This window comes from Neopelma chrysocephalum, unplaced genomic scaffold (assembly GCF_003984885.1).
Source record: "Neopelma chrysocephalum unplaced genomic scaffold, ASM398488v2 Primary Assembly neopelma1_70, whole genome shotgun sequence".
Lineage (NCBI taxonomy): Eukaryota > Metazoa > Chordata > Aves > Passeriformes > Pipridae > Neopelma > Neopelma chrysocephalum.
This window is the reverse complement of record NW_020897730.1, coordinates 2,658,906-2,675,744: the sequence shown is the minus strand read 5'-3', so window position 1 is coordinate 2,675,744 and position 16,839 is coordinate 2,658,906. Positions and strand designations below refer to the sequence as shown.

The 16,839-nt window shown below is 37.3% G+C and overlaps 1 protein-coding gene across 1 annotated transcript in view; it reads right to left on the bottom strand.

The window, feature by feature from the left end:
* The window catches only part of SLC9A9 (solute carrier family 9 member A9), a 184,224-nt gene that overhangs the window by 75,289 nt on the left and 92,096 nt on the right, over nt 1–16,839 (bottom strand). The window contains exons 10-11 of the mRNA XM_027686117.1: nt 6,741–6,854; nt 4,857–4,968 (exon numbers count right to left, since the gene is read on the bottom strand). Of these exons, the coding sequence (XP_027541918.1) occupies nt 4,857–4,968; nt 6,741–6,854 (226 nt within the window). The remainder of the gene's footprint in view (nt 1–4,856; nt 4,969–6,740; nt 6,855–16,839) is intronic.

Here is a 16,839-nt window from a genome sequence, read left to right as displayed (position 1 = left end):
TGGTGAAAACAGCTAAATGAGTTTTAAAAAGCCTCATAGGTAGTAATAAGCTGACTAAATAGGTCTTCACAGAGTTCCGTGTTTAAAAATTGAGGGGGAAAGGGCCTGCTGGCGCCTCCAGCCCTCAGGATGCATAATACAAATAATACTCTATATTTTCCAATGCTTTTCATTTATCTATTTAAATTTATTTTATTGTTTTCTGAAAAAGAATTCCACAAAATAAGGGTAGAGAGGAAAGCCATTACACGTATACAATACACATGGAATCCAAAAAGTACTTTGGAGGAATTGAGAGATTAAATCTAGTAATTAAACCTCTTGTAAGGCACTGATGGCATATGCAGAATCATTTAATTAACTGCTAAATGCAGCTATTTTTGGCCTAGAACTCTAAAGCTCAAAGATTACATAGCCAGAATGTGAATTATTTGCTATAGAAGCTGGGCAGTTTATCCAGGGAACAGCACAAAGCCATTTCTGCAAGGAAGAACCAGCTTGTAGTTACCCAGTCAGTGTAGCAGGTTCCAAACACTGCAGTCAGCAACTGGGCTTGTCCTTGGATGTGCTTTTGAGTAGAAGATGTCTCTGAGAATGCAGATGCTTTACTATTTTCTTACAGGGAAAAAAAATCTCAGCTCATTTTAAACATGTGTCTGAGAAGGGAATGAACAGGGAATGGAAAGGTCTTTTTCAGTGGTTATAGTGGTAATCTGGATGACTAGCCCAGCTACATTTCAGTGGAAAACAATGCTGCTTTCCACAACTGCAATATTAAATACAGAATATCTGTTTTGATGAGAGAGGATATAGGAAAAAAAAGTTAATTAATATATCTCTGTTTCTTGAGCACTGGACTGGCTGTTTCTTCAGTTTAGAAAAGTAGTGAGTGCCTTCACTGCATTTTTCATTTATATAAGACTCAGCATGGTCCATAAGAGCTAGTTCAGTTTCAACTAAAAAAATGTCCAAAGTGAAATAAATGATCAAAGCCTTTGCTTCCAACTAAAGCAGGGGAAGCAGATGAATACACCTCAAATGTAAAGGCTCAATGAGAAGCAAGGAACACTACTCTCCCTCTCTCTGTATGTCAAAATATATTCTGGGTAATAACACAAATGAAGGAATGGAATTTTAACAACCTCAGAACATGTTAAGATGCTGAAATAGAAAGATAAGGAGGATTAGATTTTCTGTAACACCTCAGGGAAAAATACCAACACAGCAGAGTGGAATGATTGGCTGCAGTGGACACTGGTACCTCAGCTCCACCTGGAGACAGTGGCAGTGCAGAAGGAAAACGCTTGATGAACCGTGAATAGAGATTCTCTCCCCTCATCCTTCAGAGATGCTGCACTGACAGCAGCTCCACATCTGTGCTGTGATCCACTCATCCTTGGGCTCTATCACAGATTTCCTATCAGATTTTTCTGCTGGCTGTGCCAGCCATTATGGATTCATTTTTAACTGATATGCTTTAATGTGTCAGAGCTTTCAAAGAAAACCACCCCAGGGTTAAGTGTCAGAGGCCCATGGAATAAACCAGCTGGGCTGTTAGCCATCCTTTGCTCAGACTCCACACAGACACATCTCTCCCAGCCCAGCACTCTGAGGAGCTTTGAGGGAGGTATGTTTGTTGTTGGTGTGAAGAGAATCTGTCAGGAAGGGAGACTTTCTGTAGGTAAATCTGGTGTTTTGGTTTCAACTATAATTCTCTGCTCTTTTCTTCCTTGCTTTCTTTTCTATTTAGCTGATTTCTTTATGTATCTATGTCTCTTGGAAAAGTTCACATTGACACTTCCCACCTCCATGTCTGTATGAGTGTGCAGATGTAAATGCCTGCACAACAGCTGCCTGTACACTGGCATTCTTTTTTGTTGTATTTCTGCATTTGTGTTCCTCCCTTTCAGACTCCACTGCTGCTGTAATGCCTTATATTAACAGCAACCATCCCTGTAGCATCCCATAAGCCTCTCTGTTGCTGATTTATATGCTGTAGAGAAGAGGAAAGCACAGTAAAAAGTAAATAAGGATATTGGAAGAAGAGTGGAAGTTCATCTGTATCCATTAATTTTCCTTTCCTTTTAATTTTATTACCTGTTAAATGCATCATAGTAGGGTCTGAAGTGAAATGAGGCATTTTTCATGCAGCACAGACCACTAGTGTATGGTGATATCTCCCTTACAATATAAGACTTCAAAGCATTTCTTTTTCACATGAGCAGAGACTGCTGGACTGTTTACATTAGGTGATGTTCAACTTAATTTGAGAAGCTCCAGCTTAATTTGCAAGGACTAATCAAGTTTTCATTTACAATGGAATGTTATCAGGAATCATGATTAAACATAGTTATAGAAATGAATCCACCTTCTGTAATGTGTTGTTAGAGGAGTGGCAGAAGCAGATGAAGAATGTGATAAATCAAAATGCTACTTAATCCACTTCCAAGCCTAACACTTCTGCTTTTTCTCAAATTTATTAATACTCCTCAAAAAGCAGAACTTAATGATTCAGTAGAATTCTTTGCAGGATAAGTTATAATCAAATACTAATTCACAATGTAGTTGCCTGACCTTAGTTACAATCACTTTGGTGATTGTGGCTCTAAAACTCAGTTAAAAAACCTGTAAATGTTTGGTGTATTAGGTAATGATAAAATAGAAAACAAAACTATCCCCAAATTAATTCTTTTCTACACCTGAATGTCTGATGCTGTGGTGAGTGAAGCCCGTTTTCCCCTGTGATTGACTAGAACCTGATGCTACACCAGAACAATGAAGGTGGTAAATATGGCACGTGACCCAGAGATGTGGTGGATGCTCCATCCCTGGAGACTCTCAAGGTCAGGTTGGACGGGGCTCTGAGCCCTGATCTGGTTGAAGATGTCCCTGCTCATTGCAGAGGGTTGGATTAGACCTTTGAAGATCCCCTCCAACCAAACCATTCTATGACTGTTGCTACTGACCTTTGGTAGATAATGTTTTCCTTCAAACTCAAATTCAGTGTCTTGTTTACTTATGTCAGAAATGTATCTCTCTTCTGGCAGTCATTGTTCTCTGTTTATCACAATATACAGTGTGATCAGTTTATAGCACATAAGAATGTTATTGGTAACTAAGCACAAATCTTGGTGCATCTTAAAAAGTACAATTACACAGATAATCTGTGTATCCTAAGTGTTCTGTGAAGTGTGCAGCTGCTGGCAGTGTGAGAGAGAGTCAGTCTCTATTCTACTTGCAGATGATGCCATTTACTTTACTATAATGTTGTAAAGACATTTTTCTCTACAAAATACACTTTTTTTTTTCTTCAAGAATAGTTAAAAATTACTTTTCTGAGAATTTTAACGTTTACAGTTTAGAAGTTTGCAATACTACTGTTTCAGTTCTCAGCTGCCAGATTGTCCTGGAAAGCTAATACGTGAGTGTGAGTTCTCACGTTCACTTGTTGGCTGCAGGCTACTTTCTGCTCCTGCTCTGTGGAGAATGAAATTCAACTGCAGAAAACAAGGACAGAAAAGTTAAAGAATGAGATACACTTCAGAAGATTTTTAATTCTGTGCTTTAACTGATGAAAAACAAAAGCCAAAATGAAGCCCCCAAACTAGATAACAAATGATATAGAGCTGTTTTTCATGCTGTTGACCAGTTGACCACCTGCTGTCTTTACTAAGAGTGATCTACATACACAACTTACCTGTTAGACAGTCCAGGTGAGCAGGTGGTTTGAAAGGCAGTTCCCACTGGATGTCTCATCATCTCTCACTACAGTCTAGCTGGTATTAAGTGACATTTTCAGTGGCAGCTTTTAGCAGAAGGATTGAATGGATATAGAAATGAACTACTGTGTTGCTCTCCAGAGAGCTGGAATTACGTCGGCATAAATGAGGCCCCCTGAGGTGGAGCACTCCTGATGAGGAAGCTTGAAATGTGGCTCATTGTATTTCACTTGTTATCTGGCTAAATGGATTGGTGTGCATCAAGGCTGTCAATCAAGGACTTTTATCCATAAGAATCTGGAATAGATTTTTATATAAAAAGCAGGAAAATGAAGGGGAAAAAAGTGCTAAGTTTCTAATTTTAGAAAATTGTATCATAAATGGCATTGGGGGGTCTGCATTTCTGTCTTTTACTGAACAAATGTTCTTAGCTTATAAGTTAGTTTTTCCTAGCTAGCATCAGAAAGTCAAGTGGAGTTATTTCTAGCTTGTACAAGTAAAAAAATAGAGAATCCAGTTCAGATTTTGGCAGTTCCAGGGCTGAGTACAAATCTCAGTAGAACACGGCTCCCTCTTCTGGATTTTTAAATTCTTTTTCTATTATTCTACAATGCTAACAAAAATCAATAAAATTAAATATCAAGCTGGAACACATATGAAAAGATCTGTGGAATTAAAGTCTTCTAGTCTCATGTTTCAAAGTAAAACTGTTCCTGAAGTTAAAGGAATTGCCAAAGACCATGTCTGATGTATCAGTACTTACAGTGTCCAAGCTGGGTATTTATTTGCTGGTATGTAAGCATACTGTCAGATATACTGCAGGTGCCTTTAAAATGACATAGCATAAAAACATGGTGTTCCCAAATTGCCATGGAAGTGTAGACAGATGGGGAAATATAGTTGGAAAGATAATGGCTTCCTGGGTGGTGGGTTTCCAAAAAGTTAATCAAAATATGTCAGCACAGGGAAGTTGATGAGAATGCTCCATTTGCTTCAGTAGCTTTGAAGAGATGACCTTGAGTTTGAGGATAATGAATTCTTTGTGATAGATACAGGTTTTTCTAGTGATAGATGACTATCTTCATCAGTCATTAATGTGGAGAGGAAAAATACCAAAAATACCAAAATAGCTCTTACCTGAAAACATCATCATGTGCTGAAAGTTCCTGGGAATCTTTTGTTTTCGACCCAAATTCAAAAGGAAAGAAAGTGGGTATATGTTGCAAGCTCTTGCTACAAAAACTGCCACCTAAAATGTAAGACATTGAGGAAAATAGTGGAGGAACTACTGACAAAACCAGAGTTAACCAGATATTTCTCTAAAGTTATTTTAAAAGTGTAATTAAAATGAATATGTTATTATCTTCCATTATATTTTACATGTCATATCCTTCTGCTTCCAATAAAACTGTGCAGTGGCAAAGATTAGCCTTCCCCAGACATCGTGGTTTTATATTCATCATTATGTATCACACTTCAATCACTCTACTTCTACTCATCACATTTGTGTCACATGTGACTTCATCTTCATCCCTTCAGTAAAATGCCCATCATCAATTGCAGAGATGGCATTATCTCCTTGAGCAGCAATTTGCAAAGAATAAATGTGCTTTTGGGCCTGATTATTACTTTCTTATTTCCTGACGATTCATATTGTCCTTGCACGTTTTGCTTTTTCTTCCCCTTTTCTGTGTAGATTCTTTGAATGTTCTTTATTACTTCTCTATGAAACTATCACAAAAGTTACCTTAATTTGAAACATGAGGCTGTATCAGATTTAAAAAAGGGCAATCAGAGCTCCTCATGCTTTTAGTATGTTCCGCCCTCCCTTTTCTTGTGACTCCTGGGGCTCAGTTCTGGCACTCCCAGTCTGAGACGTGCTGTGGGCAGTGGAACAGATGAAGCACTTTGGGGATGTCTGTGTGTGTCACATCAGCTGGGCCAAGAGCTGCCCAAGGCTCCTCTGGGCTCGGGAGAAGCTGCATTGGAGCAGTCGGTTCCCTGTGCTCAGCCATGGCTGCTGCAGCCTGTTGGCTCTCAGGGAGAGGGAAGGACAGAGCCAGGTCCCTGCTCTGCAGCACAGCCCCAGCTGGGTGCTGAGTGCTGCTCCCACCTTCAGCTGCCTTCCCGTGCCAGGAGTGCAGGACACGGGACTGTACTGCCTTGTTGCGGGGGTACAATGGGCTCGGGGGTCCTCTCTGCCATCCAACCAACCTGTAGCCAAGGGAGCTCTGATGGGTTGTTGTTATTCATTTGGAAATTACATATAAAAATTACTGTAAGTAAACACTGTGATCCCAGCTTTCAAAGCTATTACAGTTCATCTTAAAGTGATAAGCAAAGGGCTGCTGCTCTGAGCCAAACAAATCATTGTATAAATTGTCAGTGTGAAAAAAATCTCTACTGCTGTGCAAGTAAACCACAGATTTGTTGAGAAACCGTGGCAGAATTAAAGACACAGACTCTTTTTCTTACCAATCAGGCACATGATGGTATAAATAAATCTATGTACTCTAGAGATATCAAATGTAAAGAAGGAAAGCAAAACTGCTGGTTTTTAAGGACTTAATATCATTTAAGTAGTTTTGGGGAAGTCCTGCTTATGGTGCACATCTATCTGGAGGCAGCTCTACAGTTTGTGGATCTGCACTGACTCTGAACAGGCAAAAAGATTTTGTGTGCCAGCGCCTGTCCCCAGAGATGTGCCCCAATATGCATCCCAATTTCCCACCCCACTTGTAAACCAGCGGCAAAAGTTCCCCAGATGGTTTAAAGCCATTTACCTGGTAGCAGGTGAGCAAAACAGCAACTGTCCAAAGAACATGTGCTTATGTGCCCTGGGACAGTTATTAAGATACAGGTAATACAGATCATTGCCCTTGGACTTGGCAAAAATTGAGTTTTAGTATTCAAGGAACTGACTGGTTTGCTTGTTGGCTTTTTTTTTCCCTCATGGAACATACATTTTTTTATATATATACACATGCACATAGATACATACTTCTTTAAAGAAAAGGATACAAATGCACCAAATATAAAAAGAGGATTGAAGATGTGATTTTGAAATGTAAATAGTGCGAGTCCCATGTAACAGAAGATGACGTTCTCAGCCAAAAAATTCATGAACTCGAACAACTTAAAGGAGAGAGAGAAAGAACATAATTATGACTCATGTCTGTAACAAACTACTGATTATTCCAGGTTCCCTTGGAATACAGAACTGTTTAGATGAAAGGAACAGAAATTGCTGCTGTTGCAAGGGTGGATTTTAAAACCACCTAATTTGTATACCGAGTGTCCTTTAGCTTTAAACATCATAGTTGCTTGCATGTTTTTCTCTGATTCGTGTATGAAAGCTTGACATAGAAAATGATAGAATATGTAAACAGCAAGTAAGTTATACAAGCTTCAGTGCAAATGCAAGGGAGCTGAGGGAATTTAGCCTCACTCATTTACAGAGGTGAGCCTGGGAAATGGCTCCTGGTTAGAAAAGTGGCTGGGTGTGGGTGCACTAATGCCAAGAGAGAAAAAAGATTTCCTAAATGGACTTCCAAGAACCCGTGCCTTTAAAATATAGCACAGTCTTTCTTACTACCGTGAATATTATCCTACAGATGGAAACTTTTATTGCTCTGTATGGACATCAATATCAATACTCATTTCAAACCAAGCTATTTAAGATATCATTTAAAGGTGTTATAAAATAAGATTAAAATACATGATTAGGGTATAATTTCTTCTGTGAACAAACAAGCAAAGCCAAAATATTCATTTGTCTTGAGGGGATGTTCTTGATTGCATTTGCAGCTGATTATATAAAAACTAATAAAATAAATTTTCCTATTTATCCACATTTGGAAAAAAATGCTGCCAAATAACCACAGAGGAGAGAAAAAGAGGGCTTTTCTTTTCTGAAGTCACTTTTGAGCTCAGGATTCTATGCTAACAAATCATGTTGCAGAGTTAGGACTGAAGTTTGTCAGTCTGTCTACAACAGTCATACATCACTATTTGGAATGTTACCATGGAGATTTTTTATTTGTCCTCAGTGGGCTTATGTATTTTTTGTAATATGTTTGTGCTTCTAAAAATAAATATCCAATAACAGTCACTAAGATTTAACAAAGGAAAAACGAGAGCTGTCACAATCATTAAAACAAATTTGTGAGGCAAAATGGCATAAACCCCATTAGTATGTGGGAAGATATTTTGGACCCCGTGGCAGCACCATCAATTATCCCAAGCACATATTCCATAGGCCCCATTTTGTGCTGCAATACTGAACGACATGAAAACAAACACATAAAATATTTGCAGGTTAGCAGTTTTAAATTATTTTCATTAAATTTAAATGAGAGAAACCAGTTGTCAAAAACCCTCAAAGTATGGGATCTTGTGACCCATAGAAATGATGGTAAATCCTTGCATTTCCATTTGGGAGCAACCATGAGCTCATGTCTTTGTGGGAATGTCATCTGGTACATTATTTAATCATTAGAAAAATGTATCAGGCGTGTCATGACAGGATCTACATATATGTAAAATAGCTATTTGTGTATACATGAAAATCTTTTTAGGGAAGGATACTGTGGCTATGAAGAGCCACAACTGCATACTTTGGTTGTTGGGATAAGATAAAGGTGCCCCAGAGGTTTTAAAGCTGAATGATATTTCATTCTTAATTTACAAAATCTCATTCAAGACTAAAAAAAAGGCAAAGTAGATCTACTATTGATGCATTTTAGAAATACAATTTCTGAAACTAAATTTTATTTCTTGTATCTTCCAATCTTCTGTTACCATACTTTTTTTTGGTGGAGAACAGATTTTTGCTGTATCATTGCTTTCACTCTATACTCTTTCTCAATAATCTTTACCAGTAAATTCAAGCTTTTACTCTTGCCTGAGGTGCTTTCATGACATAGCTGATTTTAAACTCCTCACTGCTTGTCTCCAGCAGTCTGATCAAGATGAAATCTTTATGGATTTCTTGTGAATCCACTTTAGTGAATCTTTTACATTTCCCAATAACTTTACCTCCTTCTACTGACTACATGCATCCTGTTTCTTGCTAATTCAAACCTTTGTGTGTGTGTGTGTATTTGTGTTTGCTGAACTGTGCTAGTTTATCTTTTTTTTCCTCTCTTATCTCTAGTTTCTCTGAATTTTGATCTTCCACTATCAGACCACTGCCTGCCTGCTATAAGATTAAATCCAGACGACTTTCCTTCCTCCGTGTAGCAAAAATCCAGGTGCTATTTCAATAGCTCATTTAGAGCAGGCCCAGCTCCTTCCTATTCCAATCACAGCCATGATATGATCTCTTATGAAAGATTCATCTCCTTAGAATGGTAGAACTATCTTGTTACCTTCCATCAGAATCTTCTGTGTTCCCCACATATTTTGCTCTCTCTTTCAAAAAGTATATCACTCACTCATATGACACTTTATTCACAGAGTGCAACTTATTCAAATTTCTCACTATGAGAAAAAAACCAAAAACAAACAAAAAAGCCAACTGCTTCAGAAGTAGTTATTGTCATCAAAGAAGTGATATCTGAATGCCTTTTGCTGGAACAAGGACGCTTGCAGATGTGACATAAAACCCACTGTCCTCCTGACTTCACTTTTATTCCTGTATTTAAGCATAGTGTTTTATTTAGTGTTCAACTTCTGTGTTTTGTTCAACAGTAATACAGAGCCCATTGAGATATTCCATTTACCACTTAACTGTCAGTTGTGCCGTGCAGCACAAATCCCTTCAGAGCAAAACAATTAATTCTTAAGAGATCTTCTGAAAACCATGTTAAGAAACAGCTTCCATAGGAGCATTTCCCCAAATTGTCATGCCTTTCACTCAAATGTTTCTATCACTATTTTAAAGATGAGATGTCAAGACCTTTTGGTGAGAAGCAGAAAAACAGGAGGAATAAGCCTTCAACTGGAATTTAAAATTTCCTGGGTCATCCAGGGAGTTGTGCCATACACAGTAGTTCTTTTTTTATCTGAGTGGCCACAGGCCACGTCCATGCTATGAAGTATGGTCTGCTGTAATGCTATTAAGAAACATTTTTTATTTTGAATATACATCCTTGCAAGTGGGATTACTTTCATAGGAAGAAAAAGTTAGGAATTAAGTCCTAGAAACTGAGTCTTTAGAAGTGTTTTGTCTGTAACCATAAATTCCCTTCCCTTGCCACCCACACAGACAACTAACCTCTTTCTACTCTAAGTGAAATCAGCATTAAAGTGCTCCTATGCCACCATTAGTTTCCCAAGGTTAACAGAAAATTATATTAGAAACCATTTTAATACACACATAGTAGTAAGAAAATTTTTCAACTAAACCCCCTCATTTTTAATGTGACATTTCTACCTCACCTCAAAGTCTATAAATCTGTTTATGCTTTTAAAGTAAGAGCTGTAATAAATCACCAATGTCAACACATTGCAGAGTAAAGTATTAATTACAAAACCACCATTTCAGAACGAATCCAGGCACTTGGTTTAGGTGTTTAGCTCAGCGAGTTACCAAAACTGGTATTTGCTTTGCTTTAGTAATTTTCTCTGTAAATAGTGCTTATTACAAAAGATTTATGGTAAAATTTATATAATACTTATGTATTTAAAAACACATCATTCACTAAATATGCTTAGTTTTTCTATTACTCTCAGCCATTGTAAGTGCTAAGAGTGATGTGCAAAAAATCAGTTTTAAGTTGGAATCTTCTTCTGGAAAGTGCCACTTGCAGTTCAGTTCTCACTGGCAGAGGAAGGAATAAATCCAGTCTGTTTGCCCCTTAAGCCTTGCTGTAACCACTGAGTTTGTCTTATACTGATGTTTTATTTTAACTCAAGTGAAAAATATTATATGATATAGAAGTTGTTTTAGCTTTATCTTTCAAGCAAGACGAGGAAAGCACCATGTTTTTCTTCTCCTTCCTTCTCTCCACCCCCACAGTTAAATTCAAGCCAATTAGAGCAACAAGATATGCCAGAATGGCTTTTGCAACTCTATTCATGTTATAGAACTACTTATATTTTCACTGAGTGTTAGGAAGATCATCTAGGTAAGTAATTAGTGCACCTGGAAGATGGGACACACTAAGTACCAATCTCAGCTGCAATAAAAATAGAATTCTTTAAAGGATCATCAAAAGGAGAAAATGATCACAATCTGTACCACAGCCCCTTGTGGCTGGGAAGGTGGAAAATAAGATTTTTCAAATCCTAATATTTTAAAGAGCGTTTTTCATCTCAAGGGAATAAAGTTAGCATGATAGGATTGGGTAAAAGCAGAATTGCAAACAGCATTCTTTTCTCTGAAGGGAATAATGTTAGTATGGGTGTATTGGATGAAAGCTGAATCACATCCACAACTTCCTCCCAGCAAAATGTAGTGAATTTTACTCACTGATGGCAATATTGCATTTGTTCACTTGATTTAATACCTGCTGAAGGAATGTCATCCCCCACTTGCAGGTACCTGCAAGCCTTCTCTAGTTGTGCTGATTTTGGTCACAACACAAGGAAACGCCTCCTGTCTCGGGGGTACAACCTGCACTGATATATTCTTGCATCAACACACAGAGAGTTTCCATAGTCCAACAGCAGCTAGGAAGCGAGGATGTAAAATTGATTATACTTTTTAAGAGACATCTGAAGGTGACAGAGAGCTATTAAAAACCCAAGCAGTCAATGTTAAGTGATGGTTATAAAATTTATTATATTTGAATAATGCTATTTAATTAGAACACAGCTATTAAAAATGTTCCATGAAATCAAGGATATTGATAAATCAATAATTGATGAAAATTGCTTTTCCCTAACTGTTTTGAATTAAAATGCAGTTAGAATTTGAACTACCATATTTTTTCTGAGATTGTAGGAGACTTTTTTATAGCCTAATTGCTTTATTTAATTTTTATTTTGATTAGGGGTTTCAAAATCAGAAAAAGAAAGTTTGAATTTGAACCTCTTGCTGGAAGTCTTATACAGCTATAATGAATCTTCACATCATAGTGATAAAATGCTCATTTCTGAATAACATGCTTAGAGAAAGAATCAGCAAAAGTGACTCAAATTCATGATAGAATATAAACTTGTTTATGGTGTTAATTTTGATATCCAAGCATATCTGACTCTACACTTGCACACGCAGTAGCAGAGAGAGATTCTTACAAGATCTTTAATGTCCTGGGGAAAAATTCTGGCCTTTTTTATCAGTAGGCTTTGCTACTGAATTAAATGAATTTCACCCCAACAGATTTATTGAAGGCTCACAATACCTTTCCATTTCCCTATAGAGCTGGGAGGTTTAAAGGACTGAGAAGGCCTGAGGAAGAACTGAGAAAGGAAAAGGAAAAAGAAATAAAGAAACAGTAGCACCAAGGGAAAGGAAAGAGCAGCAATATTTTGCATTTCCATGGTATGGTTACTCTTTCTGACATAATCTACGCACCATCACAAAAATTCAGCTTGGGAGAAGCTGGATAAAACTGCTGGCACAGAATGCACTTCTGACTAGCAACAGCAAAGAAAAAAATCTTGGCCTCAGATATAAAGGCAAATCCTATTATTAAAAATATCATTGGTCTTCAATGGCTTTGCTTGACAAAAGAAGTTTAAATCGCAAATGTTGAAAGTTAGGCAGCTAAATTAGAATTTAGCATTGAAATTCAATGTTGCCTTCAGTAGATTGGATCTAGCTCTAGAACATTAGTCTTGCTAAGTTGCCTAGGAAAGGGAATTTCTGCAAAGTAGGTTTTTCTCAAACATGGCTCAATTTGTAAGAGAGGGAACCTTTTTAGATCCCTCCCTTTCCTGCAGCACAGCCGACTTTTGCTGTTATAAGTCAAGCCTTAAGTTGTACCTAAAAATAACCCAAGAATGACACCTGAATAGAAGGTATCACCAAAAGAGAGGGGATGGTGCTGTTGCTCCTATAGCTTATCAGCTACATTCTTATTTGGTTCATAAACTAGAAACAACCATCCTCAAAGTGCTAAACTGAGATGTTGCTGTCTAGGATTAAGCTAGTGTTCTTATAAAGCTGAAATCAGGGAATAAACTATGGGGGGAAAAAAAGAATTAAAAAAAAGCAAAATTATAATAACCACTAAAAATGAAGTGTAAGGTTATGACATTCTGAACAACTTGAATGATACTTTCTTGGAAGGCATTTTTCTGAGGCAGAAAATCACTGATCAGGTGGAAGCAGGGACATAGGGACATTAACTGACAGTTAAGAGACATATGGAACAATGGTTAAAAAATAAGCAAAAGAAAGAAACAATTTGTGGCTTTGCCAAAGCAAATTTCAGGAAACAAAAGAGACTTAGATGCTTTAAAATATGACTGTTCTTCTTCTAATCAAAGAAAAATAGGAATGTTATCAATGTATTTTGGTTGTCTTTAATATGGCAATGAACCAATAGATTGTTTATGTTTCTGCATTTATATTAGAACTAGAGGAACTGCAGCTGATTTTTCAAAAGTAAAACAAAAAATCCTGATCATCTCTCCCTTTCACTCCTCTCAATTGGTGTTTGGGGTTTTTTTCTGTGACTTGCCACCACAGTCCTAACCTCTAGCAATCAATTCAATTTCTAAAGAGGATAAATGCAATTTATTCCATTTCAATTTGCTGAGGGAAAATATACTCCAATACTAATTCTTGAACTGTGTTCATAAAACCAGTTTGTTTCCTTGCCAAGTTTTGGGTGTTGGAAAGCTGTTTTTTTATGTACTAGGAATAGAAACAAATATGAGGGCCTTTAATCTATCAAGAATTAATAAAAAGAGATTCTTATAAAGTCTGTGATGTCTTTTCTTCATGTCTGTAAGATCTCCATTTCACTCCAAATCTGACTATTACAGGATAAATACTTGCCCTCTTTGCATCTGTTTTGTAGATAATATAGTGCAGCTTCTAGCTACCAGTATTGATGTTTCCCTTTACAATCTGTAAAACTAATTCTGTGGGAAAAAAAAGCTGCAGAACTGCAATAAATATATTTTACCTTAAACCAGAAAGGAGTAGCAGTATTTGCATGCATTTTTCTCTGATGACATGTTGTTTTGTTTTTATTCAGTGCCTAATCTAAGATAAAAAAGCATTTCCTAAATAACGTCTCTACTTTCTGTGCCACAGTTATTTGTTCAGGGTTTTCTATATATATATAGTGCTTTTTTACAAGTCTGTTTATAGAGGCTGGAGGGGAACGGACACAAGACCTTACCTCTTCCTAAGGTAGGCAGAGCATCCTCACTCTGAGAATTGCTCTTGCTCTAAACAGTGTTGAATAGTTTGAGATTCTGATGATATTAAGCTCCTTTTATTATACTTGAAGACCTATTACTGATGAGTCAACTTTGGCAGAATGCTACCCCGTGGTAATATTACCCTTGGGCAGTATTGTTTGCAATTACTCTGCAGTTCAGTATCTGAAGCAGGATACTGAATTAGTATGTCCACTGATCTGTTCTTATATGTTTAGGGTGGGGATTTGGGGAATTCTTTGTTTAATTTCTACAGTCATCTTTAAACAGCTTCTCTGCCTTCTGATGTAGGCTGCTATTCAAGAACTGATGATCCATTTGGACAAAAAGACTGAGAAGTGTGAAGAGCATGTATGTTTTTGTGTGTCACGGTTTTTTCTTAAGTATTAGAGTACGTGACTTTTCTCATCTAACACTTCTTAAAGCTGTAATCCAGAGTGCAGGCTCTATGGAGATGAGATAAATGAGACATATTGTGACTCTAGCTGAAACCAACAGAATAGAAGCTGTTGAGCTGTTGGAGAAAGTATTGCAAGGATTTCCAGGGTTTTCAGGTCTACTAAATTACTTGTGGTATCCTTGGTGATGTTTTACTAAACCCACGACTTATATCACAAAAAACCTCACAAACCAGGCACACAGTAAAACAAACAGAAACTGGAAATCCTAAACTAAGATACACCTTCAACTGTACTTAAATTTGGGAGATCAGGAGACTATTTTAAATAAAATTAAGTCTCTGTAGTGAAAATAATACTAATGCAACTTAAAAATACCTTCTGTAACAATCTGTAGGAAAGCAGAACCCCCTTGATTGGTGTGACCGGAGCAGAATTAAAAGTCAAAAGCCTGAAATAGATGCTCAAACTTGCATGCTATTTCATTATTGTAGGTTAATGAAAGTAGATAGGTACCAAAATATGTGCAAAGACAGAGCACTTATTTGAATCCCAGTCATGATTTAGACATTTAGTCTGAAAAATTTTGACAAAAGAGCTTTTTAGCCCTTAATTATGTGCACAGACGGTACCATGAGAAAGAGATGAGCTATAGTCAGCTGTTTAGTATTTCTTGCACTGTGCCACCATTTGGTACAAATGTCTCTTTTGAAGGTAGCAAATCCATTAATCGTGTAATGGAAACACAGCTGTGCAGTCAGTAAAAAGACAGGATGCTGGCAAGGGCTTTAGACTATTATAATGCCTTATTTACATGTATTTTCTTCTTGCAGCTTATTGTGTGAGAATTTTAGTGTTAGCTACATACTTCTAAAAAGTTTTGACCAAAGCTTTTGTGCAGTTTTTTTAGCTGATAGGGAATTTTTCAGATGATAACTCTTGAAAGAGAACTGTGAGGAATCAGCAGTCACGCAAAAAGAAGAAACATATAAAACGTATTTCAGACTGCAAGAATGGATCTTTGTCAATGGCAGTTTGATAATACAAACTCGGATTTCTTAAGGCCTCCCATTGCCCCAAGGCTCTCTGGGCAGGGCAAAAGTATCACCGTTTTTAAAAAAATATAAAGTAAAAAAGTAGCAAAGCTCCCAAACCACACTGGCTTCTTTGGGTGAGGCCAGTCCACGTTCAACAAAAAACTCCTGATGCTCTGCAAAGATCCCAGTGCAGCCTCTCCAACCACGCCAGAAATAGCTCTCTTAATTGCGTTTCCAAACACAGTGTCCTCGCAGGAAAGCAATTATGAGCACGGTGACACGTACTCATGCAAGTGTAAGGCAACACAGGGCTATAATTACAGAGTCTATTACTAATACCCTTAACATTAAAAACTATGTAAACCCATGTGCTGAATAATTTTACTGCACTCCAATTTAGCAGTATAATGTACTATGCATAGAAATACAAAACAGATAATATTTTCTAGAGATTCATTCCCTAATTGGAAAATTTATTGATAAATCCCGTAGTAAAATCACATAATAATGTGAAGTGTCAGTGTTTCCTAGTTAGAGAAAATCATTGCCATTACATAACTGTATTTTAAATAAGAGACTGTTTTGACTTCTGTTATCATTATATTTAGAACCTGTTCATTTATAGCATAAGCCAAATCTCATTAATGTCAACGGGCTTTGGTTCATTATCTAAAACTCTACTAAATTACTTTACCTGTATGAAAAATTAAGAAAGACTTAAACAAAGAATCCTACCTTTATTTTTTATCCTTGTCACAGATTCTCAGACGAGAGAGTAGGGACCGACTACATGTTTAAGGGAATTGTAATTGTCAACTTTTACAAAACACGAGATTGTTTATGATATACTTCAAGCTAAAGGTACCCATACACACCCTCAGTACAGGACACTGACCTGCACCCTGCTCTGTTTCAGCACTACACGTTGATGATGCGTGAATATGTTCATAGCCCAGCACTAGACTGATTTTCGTTTATTCTTTGTACACTCCACAGTTGCAGTGATGAGGAGGGTGGCAGTAATTAGGAAGGGCCTTGATTTGACAGGCTACACGCGTAGAGGGAATTCTCTTCACAAAACTAGATGTGCTTTACAGAAGTGGGGTACAAGGCTGGATATTTGCATTGATGCAGACTTAAAAACTAGGGATGAGTGCTAACTACCCACAGTAGGGAGAAAAGTTTCAGAGATCACTCTTCAAACATCTTGTGAGAAGATCAAGAGAGACACAATAACATGATCTGCATAGTTACATAAAGCATTTTTGGGCTCTGCAGTAGCTTACGTAGCCCCATGCAGTTTGACTCCCCTGCACAGATGAAGATATATGAGAGTCTCATTTGTGATTCAGGGCACCTTTCAAAGAAACTACAGTATGTGTCTCAGTTTGGAAGTTCATTACA